This window comes from Oncorhynchus kisutch, unplaced genomic scaffold, assembly GCF_002021735.2.
Source record: "Oncorhynchus kisutch isolate 150728-3 unplaced genomic scaffold, Okis_V2 scaffold836, whole genome shotgun sequence".
In the NCBI taxonomy this organism is placed as follows: domain Eukaryota; kingdom Metazoa; phylum Chordata; class Actinopteri; order Salmoniformes; family Salmonidae; genus Oncorhynchus; species Oncorhynchus kisutch.
This window is the reverse complement of record NW_022262781.1, coordinates 61,769-88,658: the sequence shown is the minus strand read 5'-3', so window position 1 is coordinate 88,658 and position 26,890 is coordinate 61,769. Positions and strand designations below refer to the sequence as shown.

At 42.4% G+C, this 26,890-nt stretch overlaps 2 protein-coding genes and 1 long non-coding RNA gene across 3 annotated transcripts; 2 read left to right on the top strand and 1 right to left on the bottom strand.

Moving 5' to 3' along the window:
- The first annotated feature begins 6,109 nt into the window (after positions 1-6,109).
- LOC116362529 (ferritin, middle subunit-like) lies at positions 6,110-8,257 on the top strand. The gene is made up of 4 exons (XM_031816613.1): positions 6,110-6,407; positions 6,786-6,932; positions 7,168-7,293; positions 7,715-8,257. Exons 1-4 carry the CDS (start codon positions 6,306-6,308, stop codon positions 7,868-7,870), a joined length of 531 nt encoding a protein of 176 aa, XP_031672473.1. The 5' UTR covers positions 6,110-6,305; the 3' UTR covers positions 7,871-8,257.
- Positions 8,258-16,092: 7,835 nt separating this feature from the next.
- On the bottom strand, positions 16,093-23,968 carry LOC116362531 (uncharacterized). The gene is made up of 3 exons (XR_004207752.1): positions 23,855-23,968; positions 19,800-19,908; positions 16,093-16,295 (listed from the first exon to the last, which is right to left on the bottom strand). It is a non-coding gene; the product is annotated as an uncharacterized LOC116362531 (long non-coding RNA).
- On the top strand, positions 23,919-26,281 carry LOC116362530 (ferritin, middle subunit-like). Its single transcript, XM_031816615.1, has 4 exons — positions 23,919-24,423; positions 24,767-24,913; positions 25,145-25,270; positions 25,695-26,281. The coding sequence occupies exons 1-4, from the start codon at positions 24,322-24,324 to the stop codon at positions 25,848-25,850; spliced, it is 531 nt and encodes a 176-aa protein (XP_031672475.1). The 5' UTR covers positions 23,919-24,321; the 3' UTR covers positions 25,851-26,281.
- The last annotated feature ends 609 nt before the right edge of the window (positions 26,282-26,890 follow it).

Here is a 26,890-nt window from a genome sequence, read left to right as displayed (position 1 = left end):
GTTAGGTTAAAGGGTTAGGGTTAGGGGAAGGGTTAGCTAACATGCTAAGTAGTTTCAAAGTAGCTAAAAAGTAGTAAATCGTTGCAAAGTTGATCATTACAAAAAAAGCTCAAGTTGTCTGTGATGAGTTACAAGAAACCATTGGGATGCTAGACGTTCGCCTTATATGCTCACCCAAACTTATCCTTTAAAGCATTTTTTTATTTTTTATTTCACCTTTATTTAACCAGGTAGGCTAGTTGAGAACAAGTTCTCATTTGCAACTGCGACCTGGCCAAGATAAAGCATAGCAGCGTGAGCAGACAACAAAGAGTTACACATGGAGTAAACAATTAACAAGTCAATAACACAGTAGAAAACAAAGGGGGAGTCTATATACAATGTGTGCAAAAGGCATGAGGAGGTAGGCAAATAATTACAATTTTGCAGATTAACACTGGAGTGATGAATGATCAGATGGTCATGTACAGGTAGAGATATTGGTGTGCAAAAGAGCAGAAAAGTGAATAAATAAAAACAGTATGGGGATGTGGTAGGTGAAAAAGGGTGGGATATTTACCAATAGACTATGTACAGCTGCAGCGATCGGTTAGCTGCTCAGATAGCTGATGTTTGAAGTTGGTGAGGGAGATAAAAGTCTCCAACTTCAGCGATTTTTGCAATTCGTTCCAGTCACAGGCAGCAGAGTACTGGAACGAAAGGCGGCCAAATGAGGTGTTGGCTTTAGGGATGATCAGTGAGATACACCTGCTGGAGCGCGTGCTACGGATGGGTGTTGCCATTGTGACCAGTGAGCTGAGATAAGGCGGAGCTTTACCTAGCATGGACTTGTAGATGACCTGGAGCCAGTGGGTCTGGCGACGAATATGTAGCGAGGGCCAGCCGACTAGAGCATACAAGTCGCAGTGGTGGGTGGTATAAGGTGCTTTAGTGACAAAACGGATGGCACTGTGATAGACTGCATCCAGTTTGCTGAGTAGAGTGTTGGAAGCCATTTTGTAGATGACATCGCCGAAGTCGAGGATCGGTAGGATAGTCAGTTTTACTAGGGTAAGCTTGGCGACGTGAGTGAAGGAGGCTTTGTTGCGGAATAGAAAGCCGACTCTTGATTTGATTTTCGATTGGAGATGTTTGATATGAGTCTGGAAGGAGAGTTTGCAGTCTAGCCAGACACCTAGGTACTTATAGATGTCCACATATTCTAGGTCGGAACCATCCAGGGTGGTGATGCTAGTCGGGCATGCGGGTGCAGGCAGCGACCGGTTGAAAAGCATGCATTTGGTTTTACTAGCGTTTAAGAGCAGTTGGAGGCCACGGAAGGAGTGTTGTATGGCATTGAAGCTTGTTTGGAGGTTAGATAGCACAGTGTCCAATGACGGGCCGAAAGTATATAGAATGGTGTCGTCTGCGTAGAGGTGGATCAGGGAATCGCCCGCAGCAAGAGCAACATCATTGATATACACAGAGAAAAGAGTCGGCCCGAGAATTGAACCCTGTGGCACCCCCATAGAGACTGCCAGAGGACCGGACAGCATGCCCTCCGATTTGACACACTGAACTCTGTCTGCAAAGTAATTGGTGAACCAGGCAAGGCAGTCATCCGAAAAACCGAGGCTACTGAGTCTGCCGATAAGAATATGGTGATTGACAGAGTCGAAAGCCTTGGCAAGGTCGATGAAGGTGGCTGCACAATACTGTCTTTTATCGATGGCGGTTATGATATCGTTTAGTACCTTGAGTGTGGCCGAGGTGCACCCGTGACCGGCTCGGAAACCAGATTGCACAGCGGAGAAGGTACGGTGGGATTCGAGATGGTCAGTGACCTGTTTGTTGACTTGGCTTTCGAAGACCTTAGATAGGCAGGGCAGGATGGATATAGGTCTGTAACAGTTTGGGTCCAGGGTGTCTCCCCCTTTGAAGAGGGGTATGACTGCGGCAGCTTTCCAATCCTTGGGGATCTCAGACGATATGAAAGAGAGGTTGAACAGGCTGGTAATAGGGGTTGCAACAATGGTGGCAGATAGTTTCAGAAATAGAGAAATAGAGGGTCCAGATTGTCAAGCCCAGCTGATTTGTACGGGTCCAGGTTTTGCAGCTCTTTCAGAACATCTGCTATCTGGATTTGGGTAAAGGAGAACCTGGAGAGGCTTGGGCGAGGAGCTGCGGGGGGGGCGGAGCTGTTGGCCGAGGTTGAAGTAGCCAGGCGGAAGGCATGGCCAGCCGTTGAGAAATGCTTATTGAAGTTTTCGATAATCATGGATTTATCAGTGGTGACCGTGTTACCTAGCCTCAGTGCAGTGGGCAGCTGGGAGGAGGTGCTCTTGTTCTCCATGGACTTCACAGTGTCCCAGAACTTTTTGGAGTTGGAGCTACAGGATGCAAACTTCTGCCTGAAGAAGCTGGCCTTAGCTTTCCTGACTGACTGCGTGTATTGGTTCCGGACTTCCCTGAACAGTTGCATATCACGGGGACTATTCGATGCTATTGCAGTCCGCCACAGGATGTTTTTGTGCTGGTCGAGGGCAGTCAGGTCTGGGGTGAACCAAGGGCTGTATCTGTTCTTAGTTCTGCATTTTTTGAACGGAGCATGCTTATCTAAAATGGTGAGGAAGTTACTTTTAAAGAATGACCAGGCATCCTCAACTGACGGGATGAGGTCAATGTCCTTCCAGGATACCCGGGCCAGGTTGATTAGAAAGGCCTGCTCACAGAAGTGTTTTAGGGAGCGTTTGACAGTGATGAGGGGTGGTCGTTTGACTGCGGCTCCGTAGCGGATACAGGCAATGAGGCAGTGATCGCTGAGATCCTGGTTGAAGACAGCGGAGGTGTATTTGGAGGGCCAGTTGGTCAGGATGACGTCTATGAGGGTGCCCTTGTTTACAGAGCATGACACATCATTTAGTCAAAAAGTGATGTCCCTTATCGCAAAAAAAAAGGAATGCCAAGTATGTCACAGCCCTTTTTGTAACACTGGTTTAAGCATAAGTCTACTGTCACTCCCAACAGTCTGAAGAGGCTTCGACTCATTGTCTCCAAATCTTTGTTTGCGCTCATAATGAAAACATTACACTATAAAGGGAGGTTCAGTCTAGAACAGTTGATCAAAGTAACAGAGAGCAGGGCACATACTTTGAGGATTATCTATGTTGAAGATACAATGAACCTAGATACAAACAACGAACCTAGATAGTAGGTATGACAAACTGATAGATAGAGCCTGTTTTGGCTTACACTTTCAGGAAAAAGGGGGTCCTGTTCTCAAACAATTGGAGTAGAGCTACTACCTTACATACTAGGCCAGGGCAGTGATGGGCCCAGTGTAGTCCGAGTTTGGTCATTGAAAATAATAATATTATTACTGCTGCAAAGATACGCTATGCGGTTTGTAAGGATAGCGTAACTAAAGAATTGTAACGTAAATTATTTGAAAATTCATTACATCGCTGAACATTTCTTAACATTTGTCATAGTTAGTTAAAAGCAATGAAATTGTATCCGCTCTTTGTCTGACTTCGGCAAAATTTTCTGCCATTTTTAAAAAATCTGAAAACGTTGTGAGGCCACGGCCGTTTTCTGAAGAATTGCATTATGGACCCTGAAAGCGCTGAAATAATGTCCACTGCTTGTATACTACGTATTTTGGCAAATTTTGTATGACATCCGGGAACTTCTGGCATACTAACTATATCCATACTATGACCAATAACCATACTACATACTCCACTTCCATCACAAATAGTATGGTTAGTGCAGTTAGCATGAGTTTTCGAACACAGCTCTAGTTCTTATGAATACCAATGACATTTCAACTACATGGCTGTATTGAGCAATAACCCAGCACCCTGAAAGCACCCTGTCAACAGTTGTGGAAGATCAGGTCATGTGAACTGAAGTTGTTAGGATGGTACTTTATTTATTACTTTATTACTTGATTTATTTTCATTAGCTGTAAAAAGTTTTCCACTTCACAGTTTTAGCTTAATAACATATGTGTGGTTAGACGTATGTAGCTACTGATTTTGTGTAGTTATTTCCAATGTAATCAACTTTGACGTACCATTTGTGAAGTACAATATGTTATTTGAAACCGAAAGGTGTATCAACAAATACCATTTCTACAAAAGCCAGCCTTTCTTTCTTTCTCTGTCCACTACTTTATTCCCATACCTTATTCTGAAAATGTTATTGATATAAAAAATATGTGATAAACCCTACAGTTTTTGTTTTGACTGCATTCTGGAAAAGCTACATAGGCTATTGAAACATGTGCTCTTAGATAATGAAACAGAAGTTTACAGAACTTCGTCTCAAAGTTCAATTCCTTTTATATCCTAAATCAAACGTAGATGTAGACTATTTCTAAATTAGCCTAATATTAGAATGAATGTTTAAATTCTTCCTATTTTCTTCAAAGGATACAACAAACACAGACCTTTTTCAACAATAACCGCTGTAGTTAGACCTGCACTGTAGCATATTGCTTTTGCCTGATACTATGGCTTTAGGTGTTACCAATAGAATTTAACTTTTTAATAAACAACGTTTTTTTTAAATAAAAAAATAACAGACCGAGATGAAGCCTTCAAGGCGAGAGCTTTTACTTTGCCCAAAATCTTTCAGCGTGGGATAATCCCATTTTATTTTCTAATTACATGAGGATTTTGATTGAATATAAGTTTCGTAATGTTTAAGCTGTTACAAATGTACTGATATATGTGGATGCACGTGGCATTTCGGCAACTTTGAGAAAAACTACTTTTAGTGTTGCGTGTTGCTCACACTCATACCTGCCCTCTCATTAGCTAGAATGGTCCCCACCTGTTCCTGTCTTCAATCATTGAGCACATGCATTGCCATTTTGGTCACTCGGCTCTCTTGTCAATATAATCAATTATCTTTGCTTCAGTGTATGAGTGGTTTAGTCATTTATATATATATATATATATATATATATTAATTATTATGAGCACAACAATACAAACAAATATACAAAGAAGAGTACATAAACCTAACAGACAGGGGTATTACATATCAAGATTCCTTTTCAATTAGTTAAACACTTTTTATTTAATGTTTTTACTTCACCTTTATTTAACCAGGTAGGCCAGTTGAGAACAAGTTCTCATTTACAATTGTGACCTGGCCAAGATAAAGCAAAGCAGTGCGACACAAACAATAACACAGAGTTACACATGGAATAAACAAACATACAGTCAATAACGCAATAGAATATATATATATATATATATAGTGTGTGTGCAAATGAGGTAAGATTAGGGAGGTATGACAATACATTGGCCGTAATGGCGAAGTGATTACAATTTAGCAATAAAACACTGGAGTGATAGATGTGCAGAAGGAGAATGTGGAAGTAGAGATACTGGGGTGCAAAGGAGAAAAAAAATAAGTAACAATATGGGGATGAGGTAGTTGGATGGGCTACTTACAAATGGACTATGTACAGGTTCAATGATCTGTGACCTGCTCTGACAGTTGGTGTTTAAAGATAGTGAGGGAGATATGAGTCTCTTATATTGCTTTTTTGTTTTTACATTTACTGATCTTTTCAAAATAATATTTAAATTCTATCTTAAATAATGTTAAGAGGGGTTTGTTATTTGCCCACTTCATTGTATGGATAAAGAATCTTCCATGAAAGATAAACAAATGAACAATGAAAGTTAAATCAGGGTCCATATCATTTGGATCAAAATAAAAGGTAATATCAGAGTCTCTCAGATTAACATTAATAGTCTTCTCTTTAAGATCAAATCTTCTAACTCACTCCAAAATCTTCTGACATAAGAGCATAAGTATACAATCTGGAATAAGAAAGACATAAAAAACAAAAACAAGTTTTTATTTTTTCTGATTTGACAACAACATTATTTGGATTAAACAATTATTGAATAATGATGGCCAACGATATGATTATCAAGAATTCATGAGAACACACAATGTTACATTCACTCCTGAGGAATGGGATCGTCATCAAATGATCCGCCAAGTTCCTGTTGAAATTCTAAAGGTGATTGGCTACGCTCTGTGAGGGTGGATTTCACTGACGCATTCGGGTTGGAACAATAAATAGAGCGAACAAGAATCCTTCCAGTTCACAAGTCTGAGAAGACGCATGAAGAAGTTCTTGCTTCAACAGTGATTGAACGGAACTCCTCTGCCTTCGTCCCGCATTATAGAAAATTCCGGATTGATAACATAACACTTACCTGAACTATAATAGCAAGATCGTCGAATAAACCATTGTTTTGTACCGTTCATTTAGATATTAAAGAAAATCTGCCAAGATGGAGTCTCAGATCCGCCAGAACTATCACCACGATTGCGAAGCTGCCATCAACCGGATGATCAATTTGGAGATGTTTGCCTCCTACACCTACACTTCAATGGTAAGGAGTCTACCAAGATGACCGTTTTGTTGATCTACCTGTTTTATTATTATGCCTGCGCCTAAATTCCACTTTTCACCTGACTTTCCTGTAGCCAATAACCTCAACTCCGTTAAATACACATTTGAGTTATACTTGGCTTGGCTATTAATTGCCTCCAGGTAGGTATAACATCCAAATGAAGCCGGGAATCTATCCTACCTTGGACAGAGCGCGTAACAACTCCTTGACAGGTTAATTGTCAGCTTACCAAGTAGACTACAGACTAGATTTATTCATGCCTATATCGTCAAGCTTAGTTACCACAACATGAACAGAATACCGAGTCATGTTTGGCTTTTTTCTTCTAACTACAATGTTCTATGTTTATCCACCCAGGCTTTCTATTTCTCCCGTGACGATGTGGCTCTGCGTGGCTTCGCGCATTTCTTCAAGGAGAACAGTGATGAGGAGCGGGAGCACGCGGAGAAGCTACTCTCCTTCCAGAACAAGCGAGGTGGACGCATTTTACTCCAGGACATCAAGGTAAGCCCTTGAGCATAGGAAACACATTTTAGATTGTAGACTGATAGAAAATGTTTTTACTCCATGGAGGAAAGTGTCTCCAGTGTTAAGTTGATCTAGCTAGAGAACCTGTAGTCCTGAACATACTGTCTCTAACCACTGAACTGAGTGTGAGAAATGTAACTGTTCACTTTATCCTGACCTTAACGTCTGCTAGTATTCCCTAACCCTCCTGTGTTCACTCTGTCCTGTGTAGAAGCCAGAACGCGATGAGTGGGGCAATGGGCTGGAGGCCATGCAGTGTGCTCTGCAGCTGGAGAAGAATGTGAACCAGGCCCTGCTGGACCTGCACAAGATTGCCTCTGACAAGGTTGACCCCCATGTAAGTTATGGTAACCATGTATGTATCACATAGAATACAGGTACTGTCCCAGGAGATGATAACTAATGACACAGAATTGTGTGACCTGCTGCTTTGCAAGTACACGATAGTCCAGATGCATACTATGCACACAATGCAGCTAATGCATAAGGGGCGGCAGGTTGCCTAGCGGTTAGAGCGTTGCTCCAGTAACCAAAAGGTTGCTGGATCGAATCCTCTAGCTGACAAGCTAAAAATCTGTTCTGCCCCTGAACAAGTTAGTTAACCCACTGTTCCACATTAGGATGTTCTTGTAAATTTTTAACTGACTTGCTTATAGTTATATCTGCACTTATGCCATTACCACCAGGCTCTTGTGTGTTACTGTATCTACAATGGTCTGTAGTCATTCTCTTGTCTGACCTGTGTTTTCCCTCTTTAGCTGTGTGACTTTCTGGAGACCCATTACCTGAATGAGCAGGTGGAGGCCATTAAGAAGCTGGGAGACCACATCACCAACCTCACCAAGATGGATGCTGTCAAAAACAAGATGGCAGAGTACCTGTTTGACAAGCACACCCTGGGAGGCCAGAGCTAAACCACTTCCATCCCCAGGCTACGGCCTCATGCCTCAGACCAGGACTCCTGGCTTCTCTGATAGATCCTACTGGCTTTACATTTATAGGGAGGGGAGTGTTGAACTGGTGCAGTGCAACACAGCTATAACATTGAGGTGTTTCTGTTGACAACACTATTGTATTTTGGAGGCAAGGCATCTTGTAAAACAATTAAAAAGATCACAAATGTTTTTGTTTAAGATTTCTAAGTGTTGACCTGTAGTGATGATTCAGTCTATTCAGGTTCTTTACTCTGTCTTACTGAGCATCTTCATACCAGTGATAAATACTGACAATTGTAGACCTACTAGTGGCTGAGGGTCATAACAATAGGAGAAGTTTAATAAAGGATGTTACGTCTGACCACAGAGGGTGTCCTTTACCGCATCTTGTAGTAGTGCCATGTCAATGAAGGACCCAACTGTCAACTCTAGGTCCATAGGAGTGAAATGGGTAACTACAGTTGCTGTAGATCTTCACTCTGCATATCCCAAGTTTATAAAATGGCCAACAGGTCAATCAAACCCTTGCGTCCTGCTGGGTAAATCCGTTAGCCAGCTGTTATGGTAACTTTTGGCTCTTACTGACACACGCAATCTTCACTCATTTAGTTAATTTCAGTTGGCAATGCACACTAGTTCCCCTACAGCAAACTCTGAACTGAATACTCAATAGTAAATCTACAAGCCTCTCATTCATCATACGGGGCTTATTGGAGCTGTCACATGGTTGCAAAGATACTGATAATTTACCAAGATTACTGAAGTCTACCATTTTGGTAAATAACAAGCAAGCTTAACTTTAATACTTTAAACTGAAAAAATATTGCTATAATATTTGGTGTCCAAATAGTAACTGTTTCTGGTGGGTAGACCATTTGGTTAAAGGGGAAAATGGCCTAATGAGAACTGTCAAATCAACAATGGTATTTTTGAAAACTGCAACTATTCTCTTTTCACAACTGCCACCAACATTTACAACAAAAGTATTGACATGGTAAAATAATTGAGTCCATTTAAATAAAATATGTTGGTGTTCACTGAGTTGGTTTATATTTAGGGTAATGTTTTGCAGCTAAGTCTATTTCAAAATCTCTTTTACCTGTGCTAACGCAACAGAGGGCCAGAGATTTGTGATAACCTGACACTCCCAAAAAAGCCACTAGATGGCATCTGATTAAATAGCATATTCCTTAATTGACCAACATTGGTATTAGTTATGGATCCCATGTAGCTGTTAAGGCAGCATTTACTCTAAATGGGGTCCAGCAAAATAAAGGCAGTTCGATACATTACAAAACAGATTTCAGTCCTCTACCACACAAAATCCATTGTGTGTCTATATTGCATATGTTAGTGTCTGTGCCGATGTGTCTCTTCTCAGTCCCTGCTGTCCCATAAGTTGTATTTTTATCTATTTTTAAAGTCTTATTTTACTGCTTGCATGAGCTACTTGATGTGGAATAGTAGACATGTCATGGCTCTATGTGGGGACTGTGAAGAGACCTGGTGGCATGTCTTGTGGGGTATGCATTGGTGTCTGAGTTGTGTGCTAGTAGTGTAAACTGACAGCTCGGTGCATTCATGTAAATACTTCTCACAGATACAAGTAGTGATGAAGTAAATCTCTCTACTTTGAGCCATGAGAGATTGACATGCATAATATTTTTAGCTCTCTGTGTACCATTCTGGGCCAATTGTGTCTATCAACAAGGTAGGTTCTACAGGCCCTTGTTTTGAGGCACCTGACCACACGACTGGACAGTAGTCCAGGTGCGACAAAACAAGGGCCTGTAGAACCTACCTTGTTGATAGTGTTAAGGCAGAGCAGTGCTTTATTATGGACAGACCTATCCCCATCTTAGCTACCGTTGTATCAATATGTTTTGACCATGACAAAAGTTTACTCTCAACTTGTTACATTTCCACATTATTCATTACAAGATTTAGTTGAGGTTTAGGGTTTAGTGTTTTAGTTCAACATACATAGACACACATAGACACACAGGCTTGCCAGTGGCAAGTCATTAGTAAAGATTGAAAAAGGGACCTAGACAGCTGCTCTTGGGAATGCCTGACTCTACCTAGATTATGTTGGGGGCTTCCATTAAAGAACACCCTCTGTGTTCTGTTAGACATGTAACTCCAGATCCACAATATAGCAGGGGACGTAAAGCCATAACACATACACTTTTTCCAGCAGCAGATTATGATCAATATTGTGAAAAGCTAAAGTGTTTTATTTTATGTTTCTGTATTTTTAAATCTTTATTTAACTAGGCAAGTCAGTTAAGAACAAATTCTTATTGACAATGATGGACTACCCCGGACGACGATGTGCCAATTGTGCGCCGGCCTATGGGACTCCCAATCACGGCTGGATGTAATACAGCCTGGACTTGAATCAGGGACTGTAGTGACACCTCTTGTACTGAGATGCAGTGCCTTAGACTGCTGCGCCACTCGGGAGCCCTAACAAAACATCTCCCACAATCTATAAATTATCAAATTCTCTCAGCCAATCATCAGTAATTTGTGTAAGTGCGTACATGTTGAATGCCCTTCCCTGTAAGCGTACTGAAAATCTGTTGTTAATTAATTTACTGTGAAATAGCATTGTATCTGGTCAATCACAATTTTTTCAAAAGTTTACTAAGGGTTGGTAACAGCCTGATTGGTCAGCTGTTTGAGCCAGTAAAGGGTGCTTTGCTATTCTTGGGTAATGGAATGACTTTTGCTTCCCTTCAGGGCTGAGGGTGCACACTTTCTGTAGGCTTATGTTGAAGAGAGGGCAAATAGGAGTTGCAATATCGTCCGTCCGCTGTCAGCCTCAGTCATTTTCCATCCAAGTTGTCAGACCCAGGTGGCTTGTCATTGATGACAGACCTTTTTTTCACCTCTTCCACACTCACTTTATGGAATTCAAAATAACAATGCATGTCTTTTATAATTTGCTCAGTTATGCACAGATGTGTAAGTTCAGAATTAGTTGTTGGCATGTCATACCCAAGTTTTCCAATCTTGCCAATGAAAAAAGCATCAATGTAATTGGCAATATCAGTGGGTTTTGTGGTGAATGAGCCATCTGATTCAATGAATGATGGAGCCCGAGTTTGTCTTTTTGTCCAACATTTCATTTAATGTACTTCAAAGCTTTTTTACTATCATTTTTCCTATAATTTATCTTTGTTTCATAGTACATTTTCTCCTTCTCCTTTTTGTTCACTTTAGTCACATGATTTCTGAATTTATTGTACAGTATGTTTGCCAGTCAGCTGTGCAGCCAGGCTTATTTGCCATTCCCTTTGCCTCATCCTTCTCAACCATACCATTTTCCAATTCCTCATCAATCCACGGGGATTTAACAATTTTTTTTTGCAGTCATGTTCTTAATGGCTGCATGCTTATTAATAACTGGAATAAGTCATTTCATAAATGCGTCAAGTGCAGTATCTGGTTGCTCCTCATTACACACCACAGAACAGCATATATTCTTTACATCTTCAACATAGGAATCACTACCTAAGCTGTCATTTTTGACTGAGACTGTAAAAGCATGCTTTAAGCCATGTACATTTGTTGATTGCTAGGCGTACAAATACCATTATTTCTTGGTGTACAGTATTTGAAACAAGGTCTTGTTTGGCTTCAACCGGACTAGATTGTGAACAACTCTTGGCAGAATGCGTTGCTTTACTACCGTGAAGGTGATCAGCACAATATTGTTTGAACTGCAGTACCCCAAACGATTCGTTCTCGAGTTGAGCGTTATGCAAAGAAAATAAACAATGTCTTTAAGTATATATTTCCCTCTATGCACAATGTTAAGCAATGGACAGTCAGGCTTAAATTGTATGACATAAAACCTATTATTTGTTCATCTGATTACAGTGCTCTTCTAAAATGATTCTTTCTAGAAGATTTATGTAAGGCAGAGTTACAATTAAGACAGTAGACTTTGTAATAACTTTTTTTGAATGCTCAAGTCATGAAAGCCCAAACCTTTTGTTGTCCTGGTCTCCATCTGGTCCACCAGAGGTTTGTTCAGTGGGGCTCACTAGAGGAACTGATTGCCTGTAAAATCCATATATACATTCATTAAATCAACTACTTTCAACATTTTCATTGAAAATAATATCCCCCTTTTCATGACGCAGATTTTATTGAATGTCATTCATTTTATTCCATTCTATTCTAACCAAACTTGCTTTACCAGTTCATGTCAGTAGGTGTCACTGTGCACAAACTAGTCGAAAAAGACTGATGCCATGAGATCTGCCTGTCTCTGTGTATGTGAAAGTTCAGGTTGTGTTAGCTAGAATCCATCAATTCATTCTTTCTGCATTAGCCATCCATGTGTTATGGGTGAACAAATGTGTTTTTTAGGATTTTTATTTTAAAGACAGTGAAATTTGCACCACAAACATTTGTAAATAACCACCAGAATTGGAAATAAAATAATATGCCAACAAACATTACTGGACTAACAAACTGGCTAACAAACCTTTTCAGGAACATCAGTATCCCTTGGCTTTGGGTAGCAGCATGAGATCATTTCATCTTTATTTTGTGCCAAACACATTTATTCAGTGAGTCTATTGATAAAAGTCACCTTGTCCGAGAGAGATTTACATGTTTATCAAAACCTCACACCAAGATAAGCCTACACGAAACACAGCCCTTATTTGAAGTCTTTCTAAAATCCTCTATGGGAAAGATGATTGGTGGAAAAATGATTGGAACCATCACGTGTAGTAACCAAAAAAGTGTTAAATAAATCAAAATATATTTGAGATTTGAGATTCTTCAAAGTAGCCATGCTTTGCCTTGATGGCAACTTTGCACACTCTTGGCATTCTCTCAACCAGCTTCACCTGGAATGCCAACCACCCCCCCCCCCCCCCCCCCCCCCATTGTGCCTAAGCCCTACGAACATGCATCAGAACTACCTGGCCTGAAGACTCCCCAGTCCACCTGGTCCACCTGCTGCTGCTCCAGTTTCTGTTGTTCTGCCTGCAGCTATGGAACCCTGACCTGTTCATCAGACATGCTACCTTATCCCGGGACCTGTCGTTTAGTTTCTCCTCTGTCTCCATCGACCTCTCAACCTTTGAATGCTCAGCTATGAAAAGCCAACTGACATTTACTCCTGAAGTGCTGACCTGTTGCATCCTCTATAACCACTGTGATTATTATTTGAACCTGCTGGTCACCTATGAACGTCTGAACATCTTGAAGAACGATCTGGCCTTAATGGTCATATACAGTGCATTCAGAAAGTATTCAGACCCATTGACTTTTTCCACATTTTGTGATGTTAAAGCCTTGTTCTAAAACTGATTTATATATTTTTCCCCCTCATCAGTCTACACACAATACCCCATAATGACACAGCAAAAACAGGCTTTCAGACATTTTTTTAAATCTCTACTATGAAAAAAAATCTGGAAATATCACATTTACATAAGTATTCAGACCCTTTACTCAGAACTTTGTTGAAGAATTCCTTTGGCAGGGATTACAGCCTCTAGGGGTCTTGGGTACAAGTTTTACACAGCTGTATTTGTCCCTTTCTTCTCTGCAGATCCTCTCAAGCTTTGTTAGGTTGGATGGGGAGCTACACAGATATTTCCATGTCTCTCCAGAGATATTCGATCAGGTTCATGTACGGGCTCTGGCTGGGTCACTCAAGGACGTTCAGAGACCTGTCCCGAAGCTACTCCTGCGTTGTCTTGGCTGTGTGCTTAGGGTCATTGTCCTTTTGGAAGGTGAATCTTTGCCCCAGTCTGAGGTCCTGAATGCTCTGGAGCAGGTTATCATCAAGGATCTCTCTGTACTTTTCTCCATTCATCTTTCCCTCGATCCTTACTAGTCTCCAAGTCCCTGCTACTAAAAAACATCCCCACAGCATGATGCTGCCATCACAATGATTCACCGTAGGGATGTTGCCAGGTTTGCTCCAGACGTGACACTTGTCATTCAGGAATTCAGTACATTTGAATGACACTAAGTGGCAGTGTTTTACAACTAATGCCAGTTTGCCTGAGGCTGATGCCATGCCGGTGTTTGTTCACATGCATATACACACACTCTCATTCAGATCAACACAAACAAGAACACACACATACATGTAATAGTGCCAGACATGCACACAAACATATACAGTTGGCATTGCGGTTATGATTTTAGTTGTCCTTGATGTCCTTTCTTTTACATTTATTTATTATATATTTTTTGCATTGTTGTTTGCTGTTTTCTTCTGTCTTTTCCTTTTTTCTCTTTAGTTCATTCTCTCAGTTGTTGGTGCATTGGGGGGGATTGATTGTATTTTTATTTGATTTTTTATTCCTGGGGGGGGGATGTTTGAGGGACAGCTATTGGGGAACTGTGGGGGGGGGATCTTGGAGGGTTCGGGTTAATGTTTTTTGGCTTGGTGGTAGATCGGTCAACATGCCCTTGAGCTCTGTCAGAGTGATCGTCGGGTTCTTGGTCACCTCCTGAACCAAAGCCCATCTTCTCAGATTGCTCAGTTAGGGTTAGGGTTCCATTTTTGAATGATGGAGGCCACTGTGTTCTTGGGGACCTTCAATGCTGCAGAAATTTTTTGGTACACTTCCCTAGATCTGTGCCTCAACAAAATCCTGTCTCGGAGCTCGACGAACAATTTCTTGGACCTCATGGCTTGTTTTTTTGCTCTGACATGCACTGGCAACTGTGGGACCTTATATAGACAGGTGTGTGTGCCTTTCCAAATCACGTCCAATCTATTGAATGTACCACAGGTGGACTCCAATCAAGTTGTAGAAATATCACAAGGATGATCAATGGAAACAGGATGCACCTGAACTCAATTTCGAGTCTCATAGCAAAGGCTCTTTAGACTTATGTAAATAAGGTATTTCTCGTTTTTTGCAAAAATGTCTGAAAAACTGTTTTCACTTTGTCATTAGGTCGTATTGGGTGTAGATTTATGAGAGGAAAAATGTGTTGTATCTATTTTGGAATAAGGTTGCAACAAAGTGTGGAAAAAGTCAAGGGCTCTGAATTTTTTCCGAATGCACTGTATCATACTAAATGGAGGGATACAAATTGACATCCCAAATCCTACAAATACCACCTGAGGCCCTTGTGCACAGTCATTTCACAACATCTCTTAATGCAATAAGGGGAGAAACACACTTTGAAAGCAGCTTTGATGGCCACTGTTAAGAGGAAGATCCCAGCTTCCCATTAAATCTTACATTTATTTCTGCTCTTAAAAATAAGTAAACTGCACCATTTTAAAACCTGAGTTTTTAGAAACAGCTTGGTTTATGTGTTACAGGGGGTATATGTATACAGCAATGCATCACTTAGCCATGCTAGCATCGCCCAGAATGGCTTGCCAAGTGTTTGTTAGCAAGCTGACAGCACGTTAGGTTTCAACAGCCATTCCAGTAGGGGTTGGAAACTATAGAGAGCTTCTATTGGTCAATCGCACCCTGATATTGCAAAGTATTAGCATCAACTTAATGGTTTCGTTCTGTAAGATGGAACAGTGGGCAGCATTGAATTCAATGGACACGGTACTGTTCTGAACAACCAATTGAAAAATGGTAATCGCCTTCAGAGGGCTACATGTATTTTATTTTATTTATTTGTATTTTTTGATTAACCTTCATTTAACTAGTCAAGCTAGTTAAGAACAAATTCTTATTTACAATGACGGTCTACCAAAAGGCAAAAGGTCTCCGGCAGGGACGGGGGCTAAATGAAATACAAATATTTGACAAAACACACATCACGACGAGAGACACACTACATAAAGAGACAACAACATAGCATGGTAGGCAGTAACAGAATTCTGTTGTAACAGATAGGCTTACATTATTCAGTGTTTATACATCCTTGGCTGAGTACCAGAGGAAAGTTAGGGACAGTCAAGTCAGCAATAGCTCATGTTGCTAGCAACAAGATAATGTTTTGAGTTCATGATCTAGCTAATGATTAGCACACTGGGGTAAATGTAGATGGGCAACCCCATGCAACAGGTTATCATGCTTATTGCTAAATAACACACCTGCCTGATAATATGGACTGATATGGTATTGGGCTCATTTCTAGAAGGGAAAATTATATTTTACATGGTGTCAGGATACTTTTATTTTCATTCAATGTGTAGTAATAAAATGTGTCTGAAAAGTCCAAAGTAATTAGAATCTCTGTTTCCAGGTAGACCAACACAATACTTTTATTTATGATATAATCTTCAGCCTATTAGGACTGGACATGATTTCCTATACAACGGATGGGTCCCATTATGCCTGGTGAAAACCAAGCAGTGCATTCCACAGTAAGAACCTCATACCAACGGTCAAGCATGGTGGTGGTAGTGTGATGGATTGGGGATGCTTTGATGCCTCAGGACCTGTCAATGCAAAAAATAGGGAAAATCAGAATGGTGGAAATTACTGTTGTACTGCACTGTATATGTACACTGAGTGTATAAAACATTTAGAACAACTTCCTGATGTTGAGTTACAAACACCCCTTTTTCCCTCAGAACATACTCAATTCGTTGGGGCAAGGACTCTAAAAGGTGTCGACAGCGTTCTACAGGGATGCTGGCCCATGTTGAATCTAATGCTTCCCGCAGTTGGGTTAAATTGGCTGGATGTCCCTATATGAGGTGGATCATTCTTGATACACACGGGAAACTATTGAGTGTGAAAAACTAAGGGGTTTGGTGGTGATTTTTTTGTTAGTTAAAACAACAGTTTAAAGTAATATTGAAAAATATTGTTACTTGAGTTGTGATTGGGGCATATTGGCCAAATGATCAGGAAAGTTGTTGGTGTTTTTCCCCTCCAACATTCATCAGAAACAACCATATTACAGCTATTTGTTTAAAATGCCTTAGTAAGTTACATAGTATGTTACTGCTGTTCTCTCCTTCTTCCCTTTTTTCCTGGTCTCAACACGTTTTCGCCCTCATCACCGCTCAATTCTGTTTCAATAGTCATGAGACCTAGTCTCCTTCCACCATTGTCACGGTGATAGCGGAAAAGAATGGCTTTCAGGCTAAAGATGGTGGATAAATGAAGGAAGTTCACTCAGGCCATTTACCACTGTCTGCTTAAGGGGGGGTTACTCCATAGACACCAATGCGATAGCGGTCTGCTTAGTCACTGACTTCCATTTAAACAGAACCATTGAGGGAGTGGAACATCTTGCTTCCTCTTCTGTCTCTGCTTGAGACTCCAGAATGAGAATGAGTCACAATGACAAGAGTCACAATGACAAGGCAGAAATACAGCCAGGGCAGAGCCTGAGTCAGTCCATACTGTAGTACAACCAAAGGGAGGTTATGACAGGAGAAAGAGTGGGAAGGAGGGAGAGAAATAGGAATAGAGGGGGAGGGGGAAAGAGTACAGCCTAAAAACGCTGTGTCACCCTTCAGAAGAATTCTGTAACGGTTAATCATTTATAGTATTACTATCACTTTTGTTTATAACTTTAACTTAAGAACATTCTTAGTTTGCACAATAAAATTGTAATGCTAAGAGATGGAAAAAAATGTACAGGGTGGGTACCTGAACGAAAATAGGGGAGGGTCATGTAATTTGTAATTGATGAAATTTGAATATTTCTCAGTGTTTTAGAATCCGTTGCTTATTAGGCTATATATCGATGCCCGATTACACCTGATTCTCTGCTGGGCGTGAAATATGACGTGTGCCTAAAGGTTATTTAGCGTGGTCTCAATCAAATGATTCATAGACTATAGGCTATAGGCTACAAAGTGCATCCTCAGAGAAGCACAGAGAAAAGTTATATTTCTAAGATAGCTGCTGGGATAGCATAAATAAAACTAGACTGCATTACACACTGCAATGGATATTCCAACCCTGAGGCCTGCTCTGCCCTTGCTGATCAAAACCCGGGTTTTTTGCTGCCTAACCAATGCTGTGCTGTGTAGTCTTACAGTGGCAGTTCAGGAGGAGAGTCAAAGAATTCCTCAGAATTTTTTGGGGGATTAAGGCCTTGTCCCAAAAAATGCAACATCTTGCACGTAGACTAGGCTATAGCCTATGTTCTGTTCAGTTTGAGAAGGAGAGCATTTGAGGACCGGAGTTTAACTTTGATAGCTTGCTACTACTATAATTGATTTGAAGAAAAACAATATGTTTCTTGCCCATGATGTATTTATACAAGTTATTGACATCACAATAAGCCAGATTTTAGTTACTTACATTGTGGGGCTGAAACTTGAAGCAGCAGTCACGGCACAATCAATTGGAAATGGACAGCTGATAGTGCAGAACATTGGCAAATTGGAATATGAATAATTCATTTAAACCGTCTTCATTTAATTAGACTTTACTAACAACAAGAGGGCTTTGTGTTGGAGCCTATTTCTTCCTTCTGATTAAGAAATAAGAGGTAGCTCTACCTGTTTGAGAGACAGAATTAGGCTATAGGCTGCTATATCCATAGATTTGTCGTTCAATTCCTCCACCCACCATGCACTCTTTAAATATCCTCCCTCCATGTCAGTGAAGGACTGTTAAGTTAAAACCAGTACTGGAATTGAGGGGGTATGAGAGGGTATGCCATAGGCCTACCTTTTATTGAAGAAAATGTCAAAAAGCACAGGCCTACCCATTGTTATCTTAAGATTTAGAATAAAATAAAACAGATCCAGTTACATACAGTGATGTATAACAGCACTTCGGTCCGTTGTGATTTATGCTAAAAACAAGCTGAAAATACCCTGGAAAGACATGACTGCATGTTTATTTTCTTTGACATTCAGAGTCTGAGCTACAATCTTCTATAGTGGAGAAGGCAAAAAATGTAATTTGCTTGGGAAGGAATCTAATTCTGTGCCTTTAGATTGATTAAGCTATTTACTTTCTGTACAAAATATGTTTAAACCCAAACAGCTTTTTGGGAAACCATTGTGACCTTCTGTTGAGTTTTTCTGAGTCGGTAGACCTACTGTCTGGGGTGGAAAGGTAGGCCTAACTTTTGAACGTGCCAAGCTCAGATTCCTAACAGGGACAGTTTCATTGCAAACAAGACACACTGATTTGGCATTGGAGAAATATGATACGATCAGTGGTGATTTCAGCATGTAAATCTTGGTGGGGAAAAAATGTATGTGCATGCCAGCAAAGCAACTACACCACACCACACCACACCACACCACACCACACCACACCACACTAAACAATACATGTATTGCACTTTAACGGTGCCCAAACTGTTAGGACCTACATAAAGCTGTTCCAACAGCAGGCTCAACACCTTACTACTGCTACACCTGGCAGCAATACAGTTCATTCAGCCTCAATTACTGCCTTTAAAAAAACACATATTTGATATGGCTGATTTGCCAAATCAGTTGTTTCTACTGACAATTGAAAAGTACAAATTATGGCATAAGGGTACGATGAGCAGACAAGAGGCAATCCGTAATTTCGATTAAGACATTAATGTGAGAGGTATGACGAACGTAGTCAATATAACTATTTGTTCAGCACTTTTGAAATGTACAGCGACAGAATTCAGATCATGGGCCATTCTTACAGTACACCAAGTACAGTACACCCTGTGCACCAAGTCAGAACCATAGGATAAATAAAGGGGACATATAAGCAGACAATGAAAGCTCTGACAATATTTGATGATGACATGTCTCTAAAACAGGCTGTAGGCTATGTGCACCTCCAAGTCAGAACAGTAGGCTAAGTTATGAGGGGGAAAAGGACACAATTATTAGCGGAAGGGACATGGGCTACTAACAGCTTACTACACAACATACACTTGGTATTAACTTCTTAGCTACAGTATGTATATCTTCCTGGCATATTACATAGTACATATTACAGACATATTACATACATCATTTATGCCTTTCTGGACTCACCTGTTTGTGATGTGCTCACATGAACGGGAAGGTGGAGCGGCGGTCCTTCGTGGGAAAAATTTGTCATCAAATTCTGGCATTCTCTGGATTGATGGTGCTTTCAACACAACTGAGAAATCAAAAAAAAAAGGTTGAATCATGAAGTCAGTGATCTTCAGGTTGAAATCAAGATATGGGTGGCCTGTGAAGCACAATCCAGCTACGCTTGGAAGATGCAAGTCTACACAGGGAAGCCGACCGGTAGGGGCCCAGAGAAGAACCAGGGGATGGGGGTTGTGCTTGATGTGACAGATGAACTAAGGTGGCACAATGTCACGTGTGACAATTTCCTCACCTCTTATGAACTCAGGCAGCAGCTCATGAAGAGGAAGATCACCGTTGTTGGCACAATTAGAAAGAACAAGCCTGAGCAGATTATAGTTTTATGATTCTAATAAATTTCATACAATTATATGGTTTCAGGGTGGACTATTTTAATCATTACCTTTAAGCATATAATTCCCTTATCATTAACCCGTGTCCCTGCTTTTTCTTAGCTCTGTTTTGCTTGTCCTCACGGTTTTGACCCTTGCCTGCCCTGACTGTGAACCCGCCTGCCCTGACCATATTGCCTGCCCTGACCTCGAGCCTGCCTGCCACTCTGTACCTCCTGGACTCTGACCTTGTTATGATCTTGTTATGATCTAGCCAAAGAGTGCCGGAGCCCGCCTGGGATTCGCTGGAGCAGTGCGAAGAGGGTTATAGGAGAATGGAGTTGGAGAGACAAGCACGGCGGCGCGGAAGGAAGCCCGAGAGTCAGCCCCAAAAATGTATTGGGGGGGGGGGCTCAGGGAGAGTGTGGCAGAGTCAGGAGTCAGACCTGAGCCAACTCCCCCTGTTTACCGTAAGGAGCCAGGGATGTTATCGGAGCTATCGGCGAAGCTGAGGGCTGAGTCTGAGAGGGTAGAGGAAATATTGGACAGAATGGAGGAGAGTGCACGGATGGGAGATGAGGAGACACTCGAGGAGGTGTTAATAGAATTGGAGGAGAGTGAAGAGAGAGAGCAGGTGATTTGGCGTAGTATGCAAGATATTCGCCCGACGGAGCGTGTCGGGGATTTGATGGCACCTGGGTCAGCGCTCCATACTCGTCCTGAGGTGCGTGTTAGTCGGCTGGTGAAGATTGTGCCAGCCTCACGCACCAGGCCTCCTGTGCATCTCCCTAGCCTTGCACGTCCTGTGCCAGTCCTGCTCTCATGCTGTCCAGTACGCCTTCACGGTCCGGTCCATCCTGTGCCACCTTCACACACCAGTCCTCCGGTGGCAGCTCCCCGCACCAGGCTTCCTGTTCGTGTCCTCGGCCCAGTACCACCAGTGCCAGCACCACGCACCAGGCCTTCAGTGCGCCTCGCCTGTTCAGCGCTGCCAGAGCCTTTCTCCTCTCCAGTGCTGTCGGAGTCTCCCGCCTGTTTAGCGCTGCCGGAGCCTCCCGCCTGTTCAGCGCAGCCAGAGCCTTCCTCCTCTCCTGCGCTGCCGGAGTCTCCCGCCTGTTCAGCGCAGCCAGAGCCTTCCTCCTCTACAGCGCTGCTGGAGTCTCCCGCCTGTTTAGCGCAGCCAGAGCCTTCCTCCTCTCCTGCGCTGCCGGAGTCTCCCGCATGTTCAGAGCTGCCAGAGCCTTCCTCCTCTACAGCCTGCTGGAGTCTCCTGCCTGTTCAGCGCAGCCAGAGATGCCAGCCTGCATGGAGCAGCCTGAGCTGCCAGCCTGCATGGAGCAGCCTGAGCTGTCAGTCTGCATGGAGCAGCCTGAGCTGTCAGTCTGCATGGAGTAGCCAGAGCTGTCAGCCTGCATGGAGCAGCCAGAGCAATAAGTCTGCATGGAGCAGCCAGAGATGTCAGTCTGCATGGTAATGGTGCAGCCAGGGACGCCAGTCTGCATGGAGCAGCCAGAGATGTCAGTCTGCATGGAGCAGCCAGAGCTGTCAGTCTGCAAGGAGCAGCCAGAGATGTCAGTCTGCATGGTGCTGCCAGGGACACCAGTCTGCATGGAGCAGCCAGAGCTGTCCGTCTGCATGGAGCAGCCAGAGCTGTCAGTCTGCAAGGAGCAGCCAGAGATGTCAGTCTGCATGGAGCAGCCAGATATGTCAATCTGCATGGAGCAGCTAGAGCTGTCAGTCTGCATGGAGCAGCCAGAGATGCCAGTCTGCATGGAGCAGCCAGATCCGTCAGTCTGCCAGGATCTGCCAGTCAGCCAGACTCTTCCAGATCTGCCAGTCAGCCAGACTCTTCCAGATCTGCCAGTCAGCCAGACTCTTCCAGATCTGCCAGTCAACCAGACTCTTCCAGATCTGCCAGTCAGCCAGACTCTTCCAGATCTGCCAGTCAGCCAGACTCTTCCAGATCTGCCAGTCACCCAGACTCTTCCAGATCTGCCAGTCAACCAGACTCTTCCAGATCCGCCAGTCAACCAGACTCTTCTAGATCTGCCAGCCAGCCAGGATCTGCCGGATCCAACTACCTGCCTGAGCTTCCTCTCAGTGCTGAGCTTCCTCTCAGTGCCGGGCTTCCTCTCAGTGCCGGGCTTCCCCTCAGTGCCGAGCTTCCCCTCAGTGCCGAGCTTCCCCTCAGTGCCGAGCTTCCCCTCAGTGCCGAGCTACTCCTCAGTCCCGAGCTACTCCTCAGTCCCGAGCTGCCTCAGTCCCGAGTTGCCCCTCAGTCCCGAGCTGCCCCTCAGTCCAGTGGGGTTCTGGGTGAGGACTACTAGGCCATGGTCGGCGGAGAGGGCAGACTATCCTAGGACGCGAGGGGGAGGAACTAAGACATTGATAGAGTGGGGTCCACGTCCCGCGCCGGAGCCGCCACCGTGGACAGACGCCCACCCTCCCTATTGTTTTGATGTGCGTCCGGGAGTCCGCACCTTAGGGGGGGGCGGGGTTCTGTCACGCCTTGGTCGTAGTATATTATGTTTGTCTTCATTTATTTGGTCAGGCCAGGGTGTGACATGGGTATTTGTGGTGCGTTTTTGTCTTGGGGTTTTGTGGGGTGTCTAGCATAGTCTATGGCTGCCTGAGGCGGTTCTCAATCAGTCAGGTGATTATCGTTGTCTCTGATTGGGAACCATATTTAGGTAGCCTGGGTTTTACTGTGTGTTTGTGGGTGATTGTTCCTGTCTCTGTGTTAGTTGTCACAAGATAGGCTGTATAGGTTTTCGCGTTACGTTTGTTGTTTTGTATTGTTCGTTTGTTCATTTTCATTAAAGAACATGAGTAACCACCACGCTGCATTTTGGTCCGCTCCTCTTTCAACAGACGAACGCCGTTACAATAACGGTACATACTGCTGCAATGATATGCTACGCGTTTCGTAAGGATAGCGTAGCAAAGATATTGTAACGTAACTTATTTGAAAATTCATTACATCGCTAAAATTTTGTCATAATTAGTTATAGCACTGAAATTGTATCCGCTCTCGTCCCATTTTCTTAAAATGTTATGAGGCCACGCCTGTTTTCTGAAGAATTGCATTACGGGCCCTGAAAGCACGGACATAATGTCCACTGCTTGAAAAGTTCATATTTTGGCTAATCTGGCATACTAACTATATCCATACTATGACCAGTAAACATACTATATACTCCACTTACATCACAAGTAGTATGGTTAGTGCGGTTAGTATGAGTATTCACAGCTGGTTCGAATACAGCAAGGTTTTTCTTTTGACTGCATTCTGGAAAAGGTCAATAATTAAGCTTCATGTGTTACTGAAACATGTGCTCTTAGAGAATGAAACAGAAGTTTACAGACCTGTGTCTCAAAGTTCAATTCCTTATATATCCTAAATCAAATATAGACGAAGACTATTTCTCAATTAGCCTAACATTAGAATGGATTTTCCAAGTCTTCCAATTGTATTCTAAGGATATAACAAACACACACATTTTTCAACAATAACCGCTGTTGTTAGACCTGCACTATAGCATTGCTTTTGGCTGATACTACTGCTTCAGATGTGGATGCATGTGGCATTCCGGAAACTTTGAGAAAAATATGTTTAGTTGTGTGTGTTGTTCACACGCGTACCTGCCCTCTCATTGGCTAGAATGGTCCCACCTGATCTTGCCTGTCTTCATTCGTTGAGCACATCTATTTCCATTGTTAGAGTGGTCACTCGGCTCTCTTGTCAATATAAAAAGTAATCTTTGCTTCTGGTCATGTGTATGAGTGGGCTGGTCTTTAAATGACCCGCCTAGTTCCTGTTGAAATTCTAAAGGTGTTTGGCTACGCTCTGTGAGGGTGGATTTCACTGACGCATTCCGTTTGGAACAATAAATAGAGTGAACAAGGCTCCTTCCAGTTCACAAGTCTGCGAAGACGCATGAAGAAGTTCTTGCTTCAACAGTGATTGAACGGAACTCCTCTGCCTTCGTCCCGCATCATAGAACATTCCTGGTTGTCGACATAGCACTTACTTGAACTGTAATAGCAAAATAGTCAAAGAAACTCTATTTTTGTACCTTTTATTTAGATATTAAAGAAAATCTGCCGAAATGGATTCTCCGATCCGCCAGAACTATCACCACGATTGCGAAGCTGCTATCAACCGGATGATTAACTTGGAGATGTTTGCCTCCTACACCTACACTTCAATGGTAAGGAATTTACCAAGATTACCGTTTTGTTTTACCTGTATTATTCCTGGGCCTAAATGCCTCCTTTTCACCTTTTTATTCTGTTGGCCTAGATAATTAATAGCCAAGAAATTCCGTGAAGTGGATATTCTTTTTTTTTTTTCAAATGCAGCCGGCAATCTATCTTTGACAGAGTGCGTAACAACTTCTTGACAGTTTAATTGGCAGGTTACAAAGTAGACTACAGACTAGACTGATTCATGCCTTTGTCATCAAGTTTAGTTGCCACAACAAGAACATAATGCTCTGTCACGTTTGACATTTTTTTTTTTTCTTCTAACCATACTTTTGTTTATCCACCCAGGCTTTCTATTTCTCCCGTGACGATGTGGCTCTGCCTGGCTTCGCGCATTTCTTCAAGGAGAACAGCGACGAGGAGCGGGAGCACGCCGACAAGCTACTCTCCTTCCAGAACAAGAGAGGTGGACGCATTTTACTCCAGGACATCAAGGTGAGCACCTGAGTGTCGAAAAACACATTTAGATTGTAGACTGAAATAAATGTCTTTACCACTTGTACACACTCTCCTCCATGGAGTATGTTGATCTAGATAACCTGGAGTCCTGAACATACTGCCTCTAACCACTGAACTGAAAGTGTAAGGGGTGTAACTAAACTTAATCCTCACCTTAACATTTGCTAGTGGTCATTAACATTTCTGTGTTCACTCTGTCCTGTGTAGAAGCCAGAACGTGATGAGTGGGGCAATGGGCTGGAGGCAATGCAGTGTGCTCTGCAGCTGGAGAAGAATGTGAACCAGGCCCTGCTGGACCTGCACAAGATTGCCTCTGACAAGGGTGACCCCCATGTAAGTTATGGTGGAAACACATGTATTTGTTGTAGCTCTACTAATTAATGACATGATTGTGACCTGCTTCACATGCACACAATAGTCCACAGATGCACACTATGCCGTTAATGCAAAAGTTTGCAAAAAGTGCAGCAGGTTGTCTAGTGGTTAGAGCTTTGGGCCGTTAACAGAGGTTGCTGGTTTGAATCCCGGCGCTGAGAAGGTAATATGTTCCGCCCCTGAACAAGGCAGTTAACCCACTGTTCCACATTAGGATGCCAATGTCAATAAGTATTTGTTCTTAAATGACTTGCCTAGTTAAATAATAAACTGCAGACACCTCATTATCTTCCCTTAGTCCATTACCACCAGGCTCTTGTGTGTTACTGTATCTACAATGGGCTGTAGTCATTCTCTTGTCTGACCTGTTTTTGCTCTTTAGCTGTGCAACTTCTTGGAGACCCATTACCTGAATGAGCAGGTGGAGGCCATTAAGAAGCTGGGTGACTACATCACCAACCTCACCAAGATGGATGCTGTCAAAAACAAGATGGCAGAGTACCTGTTTGACAAGCACACCCTGGGAGGCCAGAGCTAAACTACTTTCATCCCCAGGCTACGGCCTCCAGCCTCAGACCAGGACTCCTGGCTACTCTGATAGATCCTACTGGCTTTGCATTTATAGGGAGGGGAGAGTGTTAAACTGGTGTCTTGAGATGTTTCTGTTGACAACACTACTTGTATTTGAGGCAAGGCTTCTTGTAAAACAATTAAAAAATATCACTAAAGGTTGTTTTAAGTGTTGACCTGTAGTAATGGATGTTGTATCAGTCTTCAGGTTCTTTGCGCTCTCTTACTGATCATCTTCATACCAGTGATAGTGTTAATTGTAGACCTACTAGTGGCTGAGGGTCACAACAATAGAAGTTTAACATGAGGTTTATGAAGGATTTTACCTCTGACCACAGAGGATGTCCTTTACTGTATCTTATAATAGTGCCATGTCAATAAAGCGACCAACTGTCAACACAAGCTCCATAGGGTTGAAATGTTAACTACAGTTGATGTGTACCTTTACTCTGTGCATCACAAGTTTATTAGACAGCCTAGAGGTCAATCAAACCTGTCAACCAGCTGTGATGGGAAGTTCAGCTTTTACTGACACCTACTAAATATGTATTCATTGTGTTTCAGTTGATAATGCCCAATATTTCCCCTACAGCAAATTATGAACTGTGTGCTCCAAATAGTAATGAGTCTTCAAGCCTCTCGTTCACGCTAAGGGACTAATTGGAGCTGTCATATGGTTGCAGCGCTACTGGTAATTTACTGAAGAATCATTTTGGTAATTGACAGGAAAGCTCAACTTAAACTTGAACTGGAAAAAATGTTGATAGACATTGTTAATGTGTCCATATGGTACATGAGTTCCTATTGGCCACCTGGTTAAAGGGGAAAATGGCCTAATCAGCAATTGCATTTTTAATAATTGCTGCTATATTCTTTCCACAACTGCCACCAACATTTAAAACCAAGAAGTATTGAGTATCTATCGCAACAGCTAATGGGGATCCTAATAAAATACCAATTACCAAATTGGGGTGATTTGGGCTGCAGAATGAAGGAAAAGCAGCCAAC